Source organism: Haliotis asinina, chromosome 8 (genome assembly GCF_037392515.1).
Source record: "Haliotis asinina isolate JCU_RB_2024 chromosome 8, JCU_Hal_asi_v2, whole genome shotgun sequence".
In the NCBI taxonomy this organism is placed as follows: domain Eukaryota; kingdom Metazoa; phylum Mollusca; class Gastropoda; order Lepetellida; family Haliotidae; genus Haliotis; species Haliotis asinina.
This window is the reverse complement of record NC_090287.1, coordinates 2,902,990-2,924,065: the sequence shown is the minus strand read 5'-3', so window position 1 is coordinate 2,924,065 and position 21,076 is coordinate 2,902,990. Positions and strand designations below refer to the sequence as shown.

General features: G+C 41.3%; 1 protein-coding gene across 1 annotated transcript; it reads left to right on the top strand.

Annotated features, from left to right (window-relative positions):
- Nucleotides 1–8,368: 8,368 nt before the first annotated feature.
- LOC137294312 (uncharacterized) lies at nucleotides 8,369–9,448 on the top strand. The gene has a single exon (XM_067825311.1). It carries the CDS (start codon nucleotides 8,369–8,371, stop codon nucleotides 9,446–9,448), a length of 1,080 nt encoding a protein of 359 aa, XP_067681412.1.
- Nucleotides 9,449–21,076: the final 11,628 nt, after the last annotated feature.

The following is a 21,076-nucleotide window of genomic DNA, read 5'->3' as shown; positions in this document are numbered from 1 at the left end:
CAATTCTAAACATCCCTGGTATCCGCTGTCCAACATCTTGTTTTGAAGGTTCATGTCATACGGTACCAAACATAACGTGACCAAACATCATGTGATGGTTTAAACCAAAGGCCGATATCACGTGACGCTATACGTAAGATGTGAAAATCATGTGATTTTCCACCTCCAAGGCTATTTATTGATCTCTGTGAAGACGAAACATATACTAACTAATCGATGATGTGAATGTGACGTCATGAATCCTATGTGGGATCGTGTTTCCAGGATCTTGGCCATTTCGTCACTTGCAGATGACACAACCCCAAGTTTTCGGTCTTTACTTTGTATAAAAACTCATAAACCTTGATAAGCATGTCTAAGCAACTCCTTGTCGAGGCTATTTATAACGCTTGCAAACTAACTTGGCATCAACGGAAATCCGACGAAAAGTATTTCTTTCAGTTTCGCTAGTAAAAAGAACACATAATTTAAAGATCCAAAAGAATAAAGTCTTTATTATTGTGTTTGGCATTTTTAGTTGTTTGAAATACAAATATTTATCATAATCATGGACTTTTCGAATGGCACAGAATTAAAACAAATCATTTTTGCCAGGAGAAGGGAGACAACTCTCTCTCTCTCTCTCTCTCTTTCTCTTTCTCTCTCTCTCTCTCTATCTCTCTCATCAAACTATTTAAAGCCATTTAGAAGTTGGAAGAATATTTTCACTGTTGTTGAAGGTAACAGCAACTGTTTTTTGTGACGGATTTTCAACAATCTACGTAGTAATCTAGGTAATCTACGGACGACATGGGTGCAACAACACATAAACCACGCACAATACGGTTGAAACAGGAAATTTGATTTACCAAAAAAATAATTGTGGAAATATATACCACATATCAGGTGCATTAAACAAAATATATACGACACACCATATGCTTCAAACAACAGATATATCACACATATGCTTGAAACAACAAATATACCACACATCATATGCTTCAAACAACAAATATACCACACATTATATGGTTCAAACATTATATGCTTCAAACAACAGATATACCACACATCATATGCTTCAAACATTACATGCTTGAAACAACAAATATACCACACATTATATGCTTCAAACATTATATGCTTCAAACAACAAATATACCACACATTATATGCTTCAAACAACAAATATACCACACATTATATGCTTCAAACATTATATGCTTCAAACAACAAATATACCACACATTATATGTTTCAAACATTATATGCTTCAAACAACAAATATACCACACATTATATGCTTCAAACATTATATGCTTCAAACAACAAATATACCACACATTATATGCTTCAAACATCATATGCTTCAAACAACAAATATACCACACATTATATGCTTCAAACAACAAATATACCACACATTATATGCTTCAAACATCATATGCTTCAAACAACAAATATACCAACACATTATATGCTTCAAACAACAGATATACCACACATCATATGCTTCAAACAACAAATATACCACACATTATATGCTTCAAACATCATATGCTTCAAACAACAAATATACCACACATTATATGCTTCAAACAACAAATATACCACACATTATATGCTTCAAACATTATATGCTTCAAACAACAAATATACCACACAATATATGCTTCAAACATCATATGCTTCAAACAACAAATATACCACACATTATATGCTTCAAACAACAAATATACCACACATCATATGCTTCAAACATCATATGCTTCAAACAACAAATATACCACACATTATATGCTTCAAACAACAGATATACCACACATCATATGCTTCAAACAACAAATATACCACACATTATATGCTTCAAACATTATATGCTTCAAACAACAAATATACCACACATCATATGCTTCAAACAACAAATATACCACACATTATATGCTTCAAACAACAGATATACCACACATTATATGCTTCAAACAACAGATAAACCCAACAGATATACCAGAGATTGCCTCAACACTCCAACAGTCAGCATTCCCTACTTCGAGTAGTTTTAAGCCAACAGATCCGGCTGGGTGTCAACATTTCACAACTCTTCAGGTACAACCAAACATGCTCTTAGTACGTCGATTTTCAAACACAATCTGAATCGACTCATGCTGTTTGACCATAGTTAAACATTGAAGGCTTCAGTAAAGCTTTGGGGTGATTAAATAACCGTGCTGATGAAACTGAGCTGTCAACTGTACTAGGGAGGCAACTCCCATGTCTGACACTCTATAGCGTCCGTTTTAAATGCCAACACCTAGCCAACCTGGAGGTTAGGGGTTCACGCGATGTCTGGGTTTGAAATAAATGTATACCACGCATCATATGCCTGAAGCAACACATATATCACACATGATACGCTTGAAGCAAAATATATACCACACATCCTATGCTCGAAACAACAAATATACCACACATCATATGCTCGAAACAACAAATATACCACACACCAGATGCTTGAAGGTGATTAAATAACCGTGCTGATGAAACCCAGCTGTCAACTGTACTAGGGGACGCAACTCCCATGTCTGACATTCAGGAAAATCAATAGCGTCCGTTTTAAGTGCCAACACCTAGCCAAACTGGAGGTTAGGGGTCCACGCGATGTCTGGGCTTGAAATTCTCTCATGTAGAGTATCGCCCCTTGTTGTGCTCGAATCCGCTGACATGTTGCATGGTGCATCTATCCATAAATGTACACATTATGTTAATTGGCTGAATGGTTTCATACTTACACCAATTTCATGAATATGGCACTTGAGGCCAGAATCTGAGTTCGTTTTATATTCTTCAAAGCGGACGTAAAATAAATACTACCTCCCATCGATCACTCCCCAAAGAAATGTCGCCCAGCTTCACAGACGCCAACAATATCATCAATATTAGGTCTGAAGCCAGTTATGTTGGTCTGTCATGGAATACATGGCAGTTCTAGATCACTACAGTTCTAATCTGGATATGAAGAAAGTACCTGGGCTCTTTTTTATTATGTTTTATGAATATACTTTAGGAGCCGTTATTTCTGTAATATATACTGACTCATTTCAGGGACAAGAAACAGTTGGGTCTGCAGTCGCATTGAACATTGTCCGTCGCTGTTTGGTGTTTGTACTTTCCACACAACTACTTGCTTGTCCTGGAGAGGCCATTAGTCCGCCCCTCTATTCAGGTGTCAAGAAGGCAGTCTGTGAACTAACTACACCTGTATTATATGTTGATAGCGGATATGATTTGGGCCATTGAACGCGTAGAGACTACTAGGACTACTATATTTTATGAGAGTATATCAAACGTGTTGGTTTTTAATAGAGTCACATTTCTGGGGTCACTCAAAAGTCAGATATTACAATTGTGTACTCTAGGCAAACATGGTTCACGTTCGCTAGGGAGCGCTGTCTTAGTGCAGGCCATTTTGCAGTTTCTCTCTCATAGGTGATGATAGACACTCCCCTTGTGATAAAGTAAACATTCTATTGTGGGCATTTACTTACTAACCTTTGTCTACTAAAGTCCAGCCTTTCTGCAACATTTTATCACAAAATAGGACATCCAAGTTTCATCTTCCTGGCGAGAGAAACAGATGTCTTTACTTGTGTAGTTTGTATTTGTACGGTATAATGAACTAAAGACAGCGATATAGCTGTAACAACAGGTACTCTGCTCACGACAGGTGCAACAACAGATATACAACGAGCAATACGGCTGAAATAGGAAATTTGAAAGAAAGGAATACTAAAATTTGATTGAAACAAAAGATAAACCACGCATCATATTTTTAAAAAGACCCTTAATTTCGCACGATATCTTTTGAACCATCAGATATACGACAAACGATATGGTTGAAACAACATACATGCCATGCCTGGTATGGTTGAAACAACATACATGCCATGCCTGGTATGGTTGAAACAACATACATGCCATGCCTGGTATGGTTGAAACAACATACATGCCATGCCTGGTATGGTTGAAACAACATACATGCCATGCCTGGTATGGTTGAAACAACATACATGCCATGCCTGGTATGGTTGAAACAACATACATGCCATGCCTGGTATGGTTGAAACAACATACATGCCATGCCTGGTATGGTTGAAACAACATACATGCCATGCCTGGTATGGTTGAAACAACATATATTCCGCACATGGTACGGTTGAAACAAAAGATATACAACAACTGATATGGCTAAAACAACATATATACCACACGTGATATGGCTGAAACAACATATATACCAAGCATGGTATGGTTGAAACAACTCATATAGCCTTGTGTCTATCAGTTAGTATGGGACGTCCGATTGGACGACGTGCACTGAGTCCATCCACCTTCGGATGGTGGTGGAGTCTCCTTCGGATGGTGCAGGTTGAGAGACGAACACCCGCTCTCCATTGTTCTCTTAGAGCTTTGGCATTGGTCATGGGCCTCGGCCCTCTGTTGCAACTAGGCTCTTTGCTGTAACTCGGCCCTCTGTTGTAACTAGGCCCTCTGCTGTAACAATGCTCTCTGTTGTAACTAGGCTCTCTGCTGTAACAAGGTTCTCTGCTGTAACAAGGCTCTCTGTTGTAACTATTGTTGAAAGAAGACGTTAAGTTAAAATGTTTTGCTTGAAAATGATATCAAGTTTATTAGATATGACTGAAAAAGACACTAACCGCTCGCCATAAGCTTGAATCGAGGAGTTAAACGTTGAAACGTTGAAAGACGTTTACTGATTATGGTATATTTTAATCAAGATTTTATCCGACGATGTGATGACAGGGTGCTGAAATATTGTTGATACGTTCACTGCTTCTGATGAGATGCGTGTTTCACATTCACGATGTACGAGCGAAAAGATACCTCCGTGATACTATCTGAAGCGTCATAACGTCATAACATCACGGTTTTCATAAAACGGCCAGATGCAGTTCATATCGCAGTTCGGCCATCTCTGGATACCTTCGATCATGCACGGGACTTACCGAAAGCTTATAGACCAACCTGGGGTCAAGGTTCAACTCGGACAGTCTACTGTAGTCACAGAGATGACGCTCCTGGTACACAACGTCCATTACACCCACCGGAATACCCACGATATCGGACACCTTCTGTTTCAGTACAAGCGGAGTCTCGTTTCCATACACACGAACCAGGCTGTATGTCGTGTCCCCCACCCTGGAGACAAGTACCCGGATTCCGCTGTGTCTGGTGATGCTTTGGACTAGGTAGATGACGGAGCCCTTCCTGATCCTGTACTCCTTCAGTGTTCTGCTGTCATCCAGTGTTTGGTGGAGAAAGATGAGACGTTGTTGTTGAACGGGTGTACCCTCTTCCTCCTCGATCTTCTCCTTCAAAGTCAGTACAGTGTCGTCTGACATGACGGTTAGATCTGTCGTCTGCCAATGATGAGATGTTACGTGAATCAACATGGCTGTGTTCGCGGTGTAGAAGGAGCTGGATTGAACCCACACAAATACACCTGTGTAAAGAGAACAGACGGCTGCTACGACCAAAGCTTGAGTTGAAGAGCAAAGGCAGTCTTGATTAGATTTTACTTTTGATTTGCCCATTGTCTTGCTTCAGGGTCGGTCAGTGGTCAAGATGGTGGTATTCCCTGTATGCGCCCTCAGAGTGAAGCAAGTACCTACACAGCTTTCAAGAACATCCCATATCCAGAACAACGAGTGCCAGTGTAACCCAATTTTCACTTTCTTCAGCTATAAATCCTAAAACATCTAAATAGTATTACACTGCGAATTTCGGGTCAGTATGATCACATGTGAGAAGATGTATGTAGATATGTTGCACATCCGTGTAGACGCCAATATCTATATGATATCTGTGATAATATATGTTATCAATTAGCTCGGGTCATACGCCATACGTACCTTCCAAACCAATAACTGTTCAGTGTGTGTTCCGAATTCATACATTGCCTTTGTTCGTCCTTCACAACATATATCTGGTCCCCAGTTATCCATGGTGATCGCATGAGGCGGTTGCGTCAAGGGGTGACAAGGTGTCAGGATTTGGTAGATAACATGTCAGTCGACCCAAGATCATCAAGTCCCTGTTAAAGCAGGATGCACTGTATCATGAGCATATGTTTATCAATCACTATGATAGTATGATGAATATACCTTGTCCCATATCCTGTTTCCCATACGGGGTGGTATGTTACCAGTAGGCCACAGATATCATAATAGAAGCTTTTGAAAGCTTTACGAAGACGTTGAATATCATGGGAGGGGATCTAGATAGTTGACACTTATGCATTGTATTCTGGCGAATCGAGGCGATGGAAGGAATGAGACGTCATCATGATGGTTTTGTGGGTCCTCTGTGGTATGGGAAGGTCTTCTCAATGACTGACCGAACTGCACACCATATTGTTCGTATCAGAGTCGAAGGTCAATACTGTCGGGGCATCTTTGCACCACCCATGCCATACTACATAGCGTAGTTTAACGACGCCATTGGCAGTCGTTAAATGTCAAGACCAGCCCACCACTCTAAAGAATTTGGTGCTGCTCTTGCTGATTAGCGTATGTCAGGATGACATTGTTCGAGCCATAGGAAGCATTTCGGAAGATGAGGTTTCACTAAATTCAGATTTTTTTCCAATGTGACCCTCGATCTTCTTAGCGACCAAGTGCGCCATTATCGCATCTTACCAATCAGTATAACCCATCAAATATGGTTGCCCACTTTCAAGCACGTATGGTTATATCCTGTTTTGATGATTCCTTCTATCCCTATCTATTTGACATGGTATATTTTCATTGTGAGGACCCCACACAGTGCTCACATATTTAGCTGATGACAAGAAGACATGGAAGAGTAGGCCCCGCCTCCAAGACTCCATGAATTCTATCTAGGACAAAACCTTATCTGGTGCGTCTAACTGTAAAACTGATAAACATTTAGCACCTCAGCGTGCTAACGGCAGTTACCTTCCTATAGCTATAATTGTTATAACCTGTAATTATCTATAATTGTATTTACAGTCGCGCTATGAAGAAGCTCTACACTGCACTTTATCGATTTATTGGCTGATTAGGTTGTTCCGCTATCAGAGTCTAGTTACAGCTCATCAACACCAAGACTAAAGTATTTGTCGGTTGCGTGATCAAGATACGCGCACCTGCAATAGAAGAGACCACGTGATAGTCTCCCAATAATGCTGTGGTTCCTTAGAATGTCGGAGCTGATTCAGATTATAAGATGAACGAGGTTCGGTAATTAAGCGTTTTTCTTTGCATTTTTCAGACGACAGGAAACTGCAATATGTCAACGCGGTTCTTAAAAACAAACTTGATTATCAGTTTGAACTTAACATAAAATAGTGAAATTGATTCATGACTTCAACATCCTCCAAACCTTCACTATGGACGTGATGGGCGGCGTGTGTCGCTGTGATCAACGTTGTAAATCGCCACGGAGTAGCGAGGTGTCGGGCAAATGCTTGGATAACAACGCCAGGTTGAAGACATGACATGTTTACAGCCGGTGAATGACTCTCAACTCAGTGTACAAATACAACCACATCTAATGATGGTATGACAATGTCGCGATATGATTTATAATGGCCATTAAATATGAAATAACTCTTGTCTCACGACCCATGGGTCCCGCACAGGGTGTATCACAGATACACTGTGTGTGGACTAGGATACTTTCACGAGCTTCTGACCACACAGTTGGTTACAGATACACTGTCTGGATGATGAGAGTAGAGGATATTCTCAGGTGTTTATATTCTCGGACGTTCAAGTACATGGGCAATTAGAACAAGACGGATTAATTGTTTCGGTTACTTGACTCCTCCTGAGTGATGTGGAGAATTATTTAGAAGAGGCACCTTTGGACGTCACTACCAAGCAGGAGTACGTTCCTCCTGAGTGATGTGGAGAATTATTTAGAAGAGGCACCTTTGGACGTCACTACCAAGCAGGAGTACGTTCCTCCTGAGTGAAGAAGAGACGATTGGTGTCTACATGGATGTTAACAGTCTTCGCATTTGAGAGGAAGGTCGTGCCGAATGGAGGATCACTGAGATCCTTGGGATAAATAGTGTCAGAAAGTCGGAAGTGTTGATGACAATTGGATTTTATCAATTTATATACAATCAGGATTTCATGGACACTGCATACAGTTACACTATGAAGAGGCACCAGGCGACACATTGTCCGTAACTTGCCTGTCTGCAGAGCTAAGGTAGCCTCGTAAGGACATGTAAAACTCGCCAGTTTGAATATTTATATGATACACTTTGACGCATTTGACGTGCTTTTGGGAATATACTGTTCTTAACATCAGCATTAAATATTCGTTCGTTACCGAAATGGATACGGTTCTGTCAACTAGACGTTTTCCGCCTGAGTATATAAAACAACAACCTGAGTATCAGTTCCTCAAGAGAGGCGTGCATGGAGAGTATTCCCGTGTGGCTATTGATGTGTCAGTCTATGCAAGGCGGCCGTTGTCTGTCAAAACCGCGTCTTCTGATTCTGGAGTGCAATCATCGTCGAACACCGGAACAGGAAGTGGTATTTCAAAGTTCAACAAACCTGCACACTCTAGACCATCAACAGCAGGCGAAATAAAAATAGTTCATAAAGTGAATAAGAAATATGCATCAATATCAACGATGCCACGACCGATGACATCTCAAGGGTTTTGCTCTGTGAATGGCAATCAAAGTAACGACAATGCATCTTCAAAAACAGGAAAGAACAGAAAGGTCAGTAAAGTGACATGGAAATCAAACCCTGTTTGTGTTGATACGAACGACTCGAACCCGGAAAAAAGGAAATCATGTTACGATCCAGCATTCGAAAAATCGAAAACCTTTCTCCACAAGAAAAATGACATGTTTAGTAAAACGAACCAATATCTGACGCCAGCTCGACCTGGACTGCGGAATCTCCAACTACACTACACCGGCATCAACACCACCTACAACGACAGAGTCATCTTCGCAGACTTGCTGCAATCTTCTCACAAGAAAAATGCAATAGTCGGAGAAGAAGTATACAACCTTGAGCGACGCCTTTACACGAAAAGAGCTGATCCATCGAAATGTACGACGTTCTGGGACCGGGAGGATGTTGTGAGTCCCCCGGCTAGAACCAAAACAGCCAGGACTGTTGCCCAGAAGAAGAAGGAACGGAGGGAGAAGATTCAGGTTAAGAATGAGAAGATTAAGTTCGGGTATGTCCCAAGAGCGAACTCCTTGACAATTCCTAGCGAAGAGGACATGGAGGAGCTGAGGTACAACTGTAGGTACCTGAGGATCGACCCCCGGCACCAGCAGCACCTGTACAGCACTGGCCTCGTGTTCTACAACCACGACAACGGTAGCCCCGAGACTGGCTCTACACCCTTTGACATCAAGGAGAGTGATGAGACACTCGTGGATTAGCCACCATTGGTCACCAGCTCTGTTGTTGACGCTTACTACTCGGGTTCAAATACCCACATGGATACCATGTGCTACCTCGGCTCTTGCACGACTGAACAGATAGGTAACCATTTTGGAATGTGAAAACATCATCACTGGTGTAAACAAACTATAAAAAGTAACAAAGTGTTTTACGTGCGCTTCACTACCTTTGTCACTATCTGGATGATCTTGTCCCCGCTCTTGTGTGCTAGCCAACAACTTGTGTGTTCTTGAAACTGTCAAATAGCCGTTTTATAACAGCTACCGTTATCGATGTATATCAGTTTCAAAGGAGATAATTTGATGTGGGGCATTTGACCCCGTTACACCTTCAAACAGTTACCCCCTGGACAGTGTTGACAAGTGGAGTGGAAAATACACATTCAGTAGCCATCTTTGTTTTCTATTGTTACGCTTTTACCAGCCGATTCTAAACGTCGGGACTGAGTCGGGGTTTTAACTGAGGCCAATAGCGTCAGAAAACTCGATTCAGACGTGTTGGTTGTTTTTCAGTATTTGTTCGAAATCGATGTTTATTGTTGTTACGGAGTTGGTGGAAATTGGCGTCAACTCGGTATCCGATTTGTAAAATGATGAAGTCAGTACCTTGTACTTTCGATTTCCGGTATCTGTCAGTTACGCTTTCATTAAGATTATCTTGCAAGTAGATATCGTTTATTGATCTAAGTCTGAAAGGAACGCAGTGTTGTCAGTGAGCATCGTGAACATACTTAATGACTAAAACTAGGAATTGCATGATGTTTAACCGTACAGTTGTACGATCATGTCATCAATGTATTCAAATTCTTCTGGAAAGGTTTAGAAACCGGAAGACGTCTTTCATTGCCGTTGACCTCCGCATGATCATTGTGTGTGACTCCAAGTTCTGCGATGGAAAAAGCTGTACCCAGTTAGATAATAAGCAAAATTATTGCATTTGTTGGCCACATTTAAATTATACATACAGCTTAACCCTGTCATTGAGCTGTAGTTGGTCAGAAACCCCAACCTATCTCCTCTTGGGAATGCATCACGTATATGACCAATAAAATCTGGAACTGCATTAATCGGAACAGTTCTCTGGGTACAATGTTATTTTGTTTCCACGCAAACGATTATATATAATATATTGTTTCCATTTCTGTTTAACGTTCGTATATATGTGTAGCTTTACAAGATTTTGATACAGTTATGTAACTTTCGACAGGTATTTACTAGTTCCGTGTAACTGTACCAAGCCATCAGTCAAACAAGGAAGTTATGTGAGTGAAGTGAAGTAAACACTGACAGAAGATGAGCATAACTCTGGCCCCGACTGATGCTATTTTACAGACATCAACCTGAGACACCTTCCATATCCACTCTGCGTCCTAAATGCGCGATTTTCGAACTGGTCTGTCTTTGTTTATTACCTAAGTATTCTCCACTACCTCAAACCAAAATGATAGCTATATACTTGATCTAAGAATAATTAGTCAGCAGCAGCTATAGTCCAAGACGTTATAGCATCGTTCAATACACGGTATATATCCAACTCCTTGCCGCTGACTTACGAACCAGAACTATAAGACATGTGAAACTACTTGTTACATGGACCTGTGCAGAGTTATCTACAGTGGCAGTGAAGTAGCTAAAGACTGTACGACCACAGGGTTGCTTCGTAGATTCGTTGTACATATTACATTAATCACGACACGCATTCAAAAGTATACAACGTAATGTCATTGTTAAATACTCTACACATCAAGCCAGAGGGCGTTTATACAGTCTACATTGTATACAGATACAAAACAGCATAGTAGTCACAACGTAATACAATAGATAAAATATCCGACACACTGTATACAATCTACAATATCCACTCCAAACAAAGTAGAGTTAACGACGCCTCGTTCCACATAGACCTAACAATTGATATCTACTGTAGATTAAGGTTAATATAGAATTGCAGTGTGAAGTAGAAGAAAGTAGAATTACATACTTGAGTGAATTTACTAGACAGTCACTCCCTCATTTGTGACTGTCATCCGTACTTTACAGATAAAACTTACGATAACCGTGTTATTGTGAACTTGAGATTATGTCATTTAGAAGGAGCAAGGCATCGATGGCCAGTTGTGAGTATGCCACGAAGGTATACGTGGCACGTACATGATTTGACCAGCGTGAACTACAAACGGCCGTTTAGACAGATACATGTATTGCACCTTGGCACTGTTAGCTGTAGAGATACTGGTCACCGATTAAGTCCGAAGCTCGTCGTCGGCACTGTGACCCCTGACAGGTGTTACACTGAGGAACGTGGTCAGCTGGGCTATAAATTTCCTGTTTTCAATAACACATACCGTAACGGTTAAAAAATATTAGTAAAACTTTGTCCAATCTTCCCGTGTTAAAAAAAGCGTTCCTTATACTTTGGCTGTAGTAAACTGTCTTAAAGTATAATTGATTATTTTTTAACAACGTTGGCCTGGAAACAGCAGCAACATTATTTGCTTAGCAACAATATTAAATTAAGACTTATGTGCCATTGCCGCGAAAGATGCCGAGAGATAGTGTTCTTTACGTTCAGGTCTCATTGAACGGTTTGAGTAACAACCGGTATATTTTCGTGACTGCTCCAAAGTATTCTAAATTTCCTTCAACACAACCGACCGAAATTGTACCGCGGTCGGAAATCGTTATGAAATCCACCCTCACGGTTGAATGTACACGAAAGAAATCCATTCCTATCTCTATGTATATCACTCCAGTTGCGAGCTGTGAGACTGACAGTACAAGCCTGCCACGCACCCAATCTCTTCCCCAATAGCTGGATTAACCAGCGCTGTACACACATTGGCCCTGTTCGGAGTTTAAACATCAGGGTAGCGTGCGTGTCAGGCTGGAATTACACAAGACGGGTTAAACGTTTAATGATACAGAAATATGCCTACATGTGCAAACATGAATTCAAAATAAAACTTCAAGTGGAAATAAAAATTCCTTAATGTATTTAGTTGTAAGCGATTTGAATTTACTTCAGTGATGTCTGCTACCTACTGTGCTTCACTACTTTTGTCGTATTTGGCATTTGTGTTCTATATTTTGTAGAACATAACCCAGTAGGACAGTATTATCCATTCATAGAACCCAGAAACTCCCTCAGACAAAACTTGTAACGACAATGGTTTCCACAAGAATGACCGCATGAAACATGAAAGAATTAATTGTGCAATGTGTCAAAATATATTTTGCATTCGACGTGATAACAACAAGAATTTGAAACGTCAAAACGTGAACATTACGTCCGCCTCCATGAACAGGACCACCTATGACGTTGTAGTGTTCTTTTCTGTATCAGTTACTCACCACATAGTGTCTCTACATCAGTTATCTCCCCTGCAGTATGTCAGTTATCACCCGGTAGTATGTTACATCCAAACAAGTTGTTGATCCTGTAGTTTATAAAGTAGTCCCCTGTAAGATATCTTTAGTAATCTGTAGTATATCCGTTATACACCATCTTTGAGTTATTCGTATGTAGTATATTGGTGAATTACCATGCCGTGTATATGTTATTCACCCTATTTTGTCTAAGTTCTTGTATAATAGGTCAGTTATTCACCCATGCAGATTTGTTTCAGGTTGTCAGATATTACCCGTGTTGTTTCCTGAATATATTTACCACACCTTTAGCATTTCTGCTACTGCCCTGCAGACTGGCTAGGACTCCACCTGCAGTTGTACATCGTTACGTAGACTGTCTGTATCTCAACATCATAAACAAGCTGCAACACTTTCATACTGGCAGTCAATACTTCAATATCCCTTCACCAATATTACATACCCGTGTTTACCGTAGGCATTGTTCTTGTCCAGAGTTCAACGTTGAATAGAGCGGTTGGTGATATTGAATTAACCATGAAATCGTATAGCTTAACCCCTGTCAGTTCGAGAGGTTAAGTGGTACCATCGAACATATCCTGAATGGGATCTTAGTGCACCTGTAATCAGTCCTTTCTTCACATTCCTTTGCATCTTAGCAATATGAGTATGTGATAAATAGTAAACAATAAACCTAGCATATACACCCTATATCACATTTTGAGTGTGTATGTGTACAAGTCTGTGTACAATAAACCTAGCATATACACCCTATATCACATTTTGAGTGTGTATGTGTGTAAGTCTGAAAGCATGCAAGTGTAGGTATGTAAGTGTTGGAGCATGTAAGTATGTAAATCAGTCAGTATGGAAGTAGGTATGCCATTGTAGAAGTATGCAGCATGTAATGTCTGTGTGTAGCTATGTAAACATGTATGTCGATGTGTGTAGGTATGTAAGCATGTATGTCTGTGAGTAGGTGTGTAAGTATGTATGTCTCTGTGTGTATGTATGTGCGTCTAAGAATGTAAGTAAGGGTATCATGAAGTGAGTATGTTTGTAATTAAGAATGTACGTTTATACCTAAGAATGCAACTACCTTAGTACTAAAACCGGTAAGTATGTAATTTCGTAATTATGTAAGTGTGTCGGATTATGTGTGAGTATGTATAGTAAGTATGTTCCTACGTATGTAAGTAAATGAACAGATATATGCGCTTGTGTATAAATAGTGCGGTATGTCTGTGTACTTTTGGAGATTCAAATCTGCAGATTCAAGTCACGTCAAAACCCATAATGGACACCATGGAGATAGTGAGTGAGTGAGTGAGTGAGTGAGTGATCGGAGTGAGTGAGTGAGAAGTCGAGTGGCAAATATAACTACAGACAACTCGCACCTCTGTGGTGATCATTAGGTCAAACTGTCAATGTTTACATAACATGCAACTTGAAAACATGTTTCATTCAGCTGTTGTCTTTTGTCCGAGTTTCGTAAGGTATTTTTGCAAATGTCACTCACCCAACTGGAGGGGTTTCACCTGCTGTTAACAACTGGGATAGGTGTACATGTCTATAACTGGCCGCGCCAGTGTATTAAACTCTCCAAATCTCCGTTACTCATTCTACCTGCTTGTCACATCGATCGTTTTCTATAGCTGGCCGTGAATAGAGCTAACTCAGGCACTAGGCGAGCTCAGTCTGTAATAAATACCCACACACGCACAGGTGGGACGGGCTTTATATGGGCTCGGCGAATCAACAGCCCTGTACTCAGCGGCGCCATTCAATATACACTCTTACCTGTTGGTTTGTACAGCAATAACCGAATTGTCGTCTGTTCGCAATGCAAGGCAACGTGAAATCCTCAAAGACCTGCTCTTTGCTTTGAGTTCAGCGATAAATGTTTTAAGCTGGAGATTTTCTTGGGTTTACAAGTGTGGGCAGTGATATGAAACGTTTGATCACCATTTCATTTGGTCGACTTCTGTTGTCATTTAATTAAGAGAGTAATGTCAGTGACTCAGTGAATAGTCCTGGTCAGAGGTTGTTAGTGGGATCTTGGAGAGAGCTTCCTGATACCTTCACCTGTAAACTCCGGTGTCGTGGTCCGGCCCAACTGTTGCTGACCACAAGATGGTGTAGGGGTAATCTTGGACATGCTCTGATTGAACAGATCAGACAAGTTGTAGCTGGGTCAGTGATGAAGTGAAACTCCTGGCAGTGCAGAGCGATGCCGTGACTCCTGGCAGCGCAGAGAGGTGCAGTGACTGAGGCTAGCGCACCAGGTCTGGATGCAGGACACTGGTCCCATGTGAGTACTGTGTGGTAACTGTTGGTGATATTTACTATATATACCATGTATTGGTTATGTAGGTACTTTGATTACCTTGGATACATTGGGGAAGATAAATCTATAAGAAGCTGATCACAAGTTGAAAGTGAAATAATAATAAACGGTAGTAATATTGTTTTGTCTTTGCGTTATAAGCATATGCACTATGACGTAAAGACAACAATTTTAATTTCGTAATTGTACAAACATTAAAATGTACCTGTTTTCCAAGCGTTACTCAAATACCTGCTAACAGCAATACATACCTACTTGCAAACTTGAGCCACCCACCTAAACACTCACAAAACCTTTACACACACTCTAACACAACCTTAAACACACTCTAACACACCCTGATATACACGGTATCTCAATCGGCACGTCCGTGTGGTTTGTGTTGCCTGTTTATTACATTATACAATGAAACCTTGTTAATCCACCCAGCGCCGTCTATAGTTTAAGATATTATTAAGACATGTACTGAGTAGCGAGTGCTATAGGTAGTGAGTGATAGTGAAGGAGGCTTCCCAAGGCGGTATGTCTGGACTCGAGAGGTGCCATTGGTGCACCTGTACCGTGTCAACACAGAAGATATTCCAAATATGTCTGTAAACCGAGAGTTGGTCAGGCAATAAATGATTGAAATGATGAGAAGCTGGGATACAGTGACATGCATCAATCTCGCCAGTTCCACCAGTGGGCTGCTAAAGACCGTAATTACCGAATCTTCGTATTACCAAGTCCATATCTTTCATTTATAAATGAAGCAAAATAACACTCAATTCATTTGTGAAACTGTTAAGGCTTGTGGTGCAAAACCTGACTCTAATCACTCTCACGAATCACAAACTGGGGGGTGAACTTCTGTCGACATTGTAGAGTACCTTTGATACAGTGAATCTGACAGATCGTTTCCCTTGCAATAGCTGTTCTGCTGTGTACCCGTACAACATACTGTTCACACACCGCGTGTCGTATCGTGTATCAATGAGCGTAGACGCACTTCAATCATCCAGCACACAATCGGCCGAGATCCACCAGAAACAAGAACTGTCAGTCAGTATTAAGTGTAATGTTAACATAGCTCTCTGTGTCGGATCAGGCCAATATCATTTCAACGTCGCGTTACAGAATAATCGTTGATGAGAGAGAAACAAAAGTCGGTCGAGACTTGTACAAACAATCTAACTAAAGATGTGGAGAGGCAGTAGGAGTGCTTTTGTTTTAAAATAGCACAATAGTGGATGTTGTCGGTAGTTGTGATAGAAAGCACCTCCCGAACAGTCCCAAATGCCATGTTTGTGGTCTACCAGATGATGAATATCGGGTACACTTCAGATGATGTATGTACAGTACGTTCGCCCGTTATGGGTAACAGCTGCAACTTTTGTCGACTCTTATAAGTATTTAAAAGTCTTGTTGAATAACGCAGAGGCCACCCAACCAAGACTCTTCTGCTCTCCGGACAGATGTATTCTCCACTCGGACACAGAGGTGGACAGTTCCACTATGAGGAGGTCCAAATGGAGAGTAGCAGCAAAATTCTAAAAGGGTATAATAATTATTCCTATCACACATTTCACCACGGCTCTAAGTTTATCATCTCACGCCAGAGAATGATTATCCCCTGCAAAGAATATCAATGATTAGAAAAATACATATTGATGTGTGAAGTTCTCTCTGTGTGAAAGTCAACGATAAAACCTGAAGCCCCGTGACATTCTCCACTGCCGTGACTGCCCGCCATTGTGCAGGGTGATTGATGGCTGTCGGCAGGACAGCTACAGGATGCGGTAACAGCGATATCTGAGCAGCTATTGTCCGCGAAAATATCGCCGATTGAGTTGCCTTGATTGACTTAGTCTTGCTATCATTGTTTTATTGATTTTGTGATTAACATTATTGTTTATAGTGACACAAGAAACAGCAGGTCAGAGTTGTAAAGGGGTCTATTGAACATGGGCATGGGAACCGCTGATTAATGCGTGTATTATCTTGTTCCCAGATGTCTGTCGACTGGATTTAGAAGATCTGGCCGATTGGAATAAAGATGTGATTGCTGTTGGAGAAACGTCCGTTCAGAAGAGACTAGCATTAAAGCCATGATTTATGCAAAGAATAACCTTTATGAGCTCGGCAATATGCAGTGACTGAGACACAGAACTCAGATATGAGGTACTGTTTATGAATCGAATGTGTAGGGGGCAAGGTTCTGGGGGATAACATTCTCAATGCCTTGTAAAGTATCCGTTCCGGTATCGACGAAAATGACGTATCCTGGTCACAAGACGTCATTGCGGCGATCTCAGAGTCTGTCACTGAGACCCAAACTCAGTTCCTCCGATGGTGGGAGGACGGAGTTATTGTCTGACAGCTCACGTGCAAGGAGAGTCAGTATCAGCGAGGAAACGACACAGTTTTATGTTCTTCATCCAAGGCCCGTTCTTCACAAGGGTCTGGATAAAGTTCAGTACCCACAGCCAGTGTTGCCCAAACGGGAGACTACATTACATGGCCTGGACGACGTGGACGACAGTGCCAAGTTCACAAAACACAAGCCGGACACTAATCCTGTTCAACTCAGTCCAAAATCAATTCTCAAAAACTTCACGGCAGCGTCGTACAGAAATCCCGTCCTTGTTACAAGGAGCGATGACGAGGAGGAAGTGGCGAGGCAACCATCTTCCTTACGCTCACGTGATCCTAAAGGAAAATCATCTCGAGGTAACTTCCGGTACAGACTAAATTTTAACCCTGCACACTCAGCCAGTGATAAGAGAGTTACTTTCGATGAACAAGTTTCGTATATGAACGACAACAATTTGCATCGGCGGCGACATTCCACACCATCGTTGCCACTGTTGTAAGCGCTAAATTCACTTATGAGTCAGTTATTTTCCCCTTCACTCGCCAAGCATGACATTGTTCTGTAGCCATGAACAGCAATGATCTTGTCTGGCCTTTTTGATAGCCACCCGTTAAAGTGTGGACTTGCCACTTCCAAGATACATGTTCGGTTACCCACAACGTTGAATTTCAGTGTTGAAATCCGTTGGTCGTGGTAACATGGGTGGAATGTTGCTAAAATGTGCATGATACCATCTACTCGATCTCTCTACCGTGGATGGCGCTGCAGAGTAAAGAGTCAAGTATTCAAGGGGCGACGAGGAGGCTCTACCACGGACAGTCCCGTTGGTTGTCGTTTGTGGGTATGTAGCTATGTAGAGACACAGTTACCTCGATGAGACTGGACATACGAATAGAGGGAGGCCTTGTTGCTATGTTGGAAAATCCAGCACATTATACGTTCATTCTGTTATGACAAACAGCTGCATCATGTTAGACGACACACTGGATACTCGGTAATGTGGCAGGTACGTTTAACTAGTGACTGTTCTGTGTGACTGTCTCACAGGAAGCTGTGAGGGCCGAATGGTAGGGCCGAATTCTCTTGCGTAGAGTCACGCCCCTTCGTTGCACCAGAATATAGATCTGCCGACTTCCATCAAAATATCATTGTTGTAACATGCATCTTAATGTACACGTTATGCTCATTGTTTGTTTGGTTTCATGTGTAATCATATATGGAGGACCCACGACCAACGTGGTTCGTGTGAGAATTCGTCAAGGATCCAGTCACAAACAATGATACAGTAGAAGGTGTAGTCCGATGATGAAATGTCACGTTGAGATTCTGGACCTGGACATTACATATACAAAGGGTTCAAGTCTGTATTGGGGAGTTACGATCTCCTTGACGCCAGCATAGCTTTGACAGAACGGGCACTACAATATACTGCATGTCGTACGACGCCACTACGTTGGTTGGTTTGTTCGACCTAGTGACTTTGTTCATTGTGTAATACCCTACCGTGACTGCTGGACCCGAATATATACTAGCGACCTTCACATAGCTGGTATATTGCTGGCTGCAGCGTAAAGCAGCATGCAGGCTTTAGTTAGTGATGCAGCCGTAGCTCGGATCTGTCTTCTCGTTATTTACCGGTAACCATGGGTTGAAGTTAATGTTAGATGTGACCACTTCACTTCAATCTATTTGTGCTGATTAATTCAAAGCATTTGGACCAATTAGATATGTGCATTTCCATACAAGCGGCATTTTGACCATTCAAGGACCCAGCTACGCAACACAATCGCTCCCATGCAGCTCAGAGGTAGCGCAGTCGTGACAACGCAGGTCGTGTTTCGTGCCATATTGAATGCAGATTCCCGTATAACTGTATATTTACTATTATACTGTAACATATACCACTTGGTAATAAACTCCTATCATGATTTCACAGTGGTACTTCAAATGCTATCATATCAAAGCATGGAACATATTCCCTGTTTTAGGAGGAGGTTCACCCTGACGTAACACACAGTATTAGTCTTACCGCATAACCCGTGTCCTTCCACAATCACTCTCCACAACGTAACAATGGTTGGCGGATTTCACCAGAAAATAATAACGTTTCGTCACGATCTCAAGGGCTTCCAATACATCATGGCTGTCACAAATACTAATTTTTTGGGTTTATCAGTCTCCACAATGAGAGTTTTATAATAGGCATGTGAGTGTTCTGAGGGCGCCCGGGTACTCGTCAACAATACCCAGTCTCTCATGAGAGTGTCACTTGAGATAAGGGACAAGATCATCGAATCATTGCGCATTGTAACCAGATTTTAAACTGGTTTGCGCAAACGCACTAGAGGCACGCGTGTAAGACTGCAGACGCAGCTACTTGAATATGGCTCACTGTCGGATCTAATACATCTTGATTATAGAGATAAAGGTGTACCTTATAAACAGCTGGGCAACGGAAAGTATACACGTTTGATAGTAGCTCAGATGAAATCAGGAAGAAATGGTTCATTCGAACGTGGACGATCTTACAGGCATCATATCGATCTCACAACGGGTGACGTGCTCATGGCGTCTAAAGGAACATGAGTCTCAATGAACATCGGGACTCCAGGAAAATGGGTCTCAAGGAACATGATATCTCAAAGAATATGGCGTTTCAAGGAGCATGGGGTCTCAAGGAAGATGGGGTCACAAGGGTCTCACGGAAGATGGGGTCACAAGGGTCTCAAGGAAGATGGGGTCACAAGGGTCTCAAGGAAGATGGGGTCACAAGGGTCTCAAGGAACGTGGGGTCACAATACACAGCAATGTGTTCAGTGTAAATGTCTTCTTCTGTCCGACATTTTAATCAGTGATCAGTGTTCAAACTCAGTGACAGAGAAAAATTGGTTATATTGTCAGAAACAATGCGATCTACTGACACCGTTGCCATATACGCCGTCGTTGTTTTGAGAATTAGAGATGGCAGAAAGTGAGGTGGGAGGTGCGTCACACAATGAACAATGGTGGCAATAGTTGGTATGAGGGCTTAATGTAGATCAACGAAAATAGGGTGACATGTTTGATAAGTTGGATGCATCAAATAACAACTATGGCTTAATCTATATCATGTCTCAATCGCAACTTGCCATGCTTAAAAGGGATTTTAAAAGGCAGCGCTCGAAATCTCATATATGTGCACGTAAAAAAGCATTATATGTGACTGGCTCAATCGGATTTCTTTTGTTGGGCTTAAAGTTTTTCAACGAAAAACAAAATGTTTCCAAATTAATGTATATACAAACACAGAAACTATGATTGTAAGAGCTGCTGGATGTAGAGAACTAGGTTTTGTTATGACCACTAGTCGAAACTAATAGAATGAACTTCTGTTACAACGAACTAAAATTACTGGCCCTGTGTAGCTCATTATTACCGTAGTGTAACTCACAAAACATTCCTCATTCCTCTACGGCTTTTGGAGTTTTCCACACTATGGTCGGTTAAAGGAAAATAAAACAATGTAACAGATATTTATCTCATTTCCCCTCATTGCTATACC

Coding starts and splice junctions, on each gene's coding strand:
- LOC137294312 (XM_067825311.1), top strand. CDS start 8,369: ATGGATACGGTTCTGTCAACTAGACGTTTTCCGCCTGAGTATATAAAA.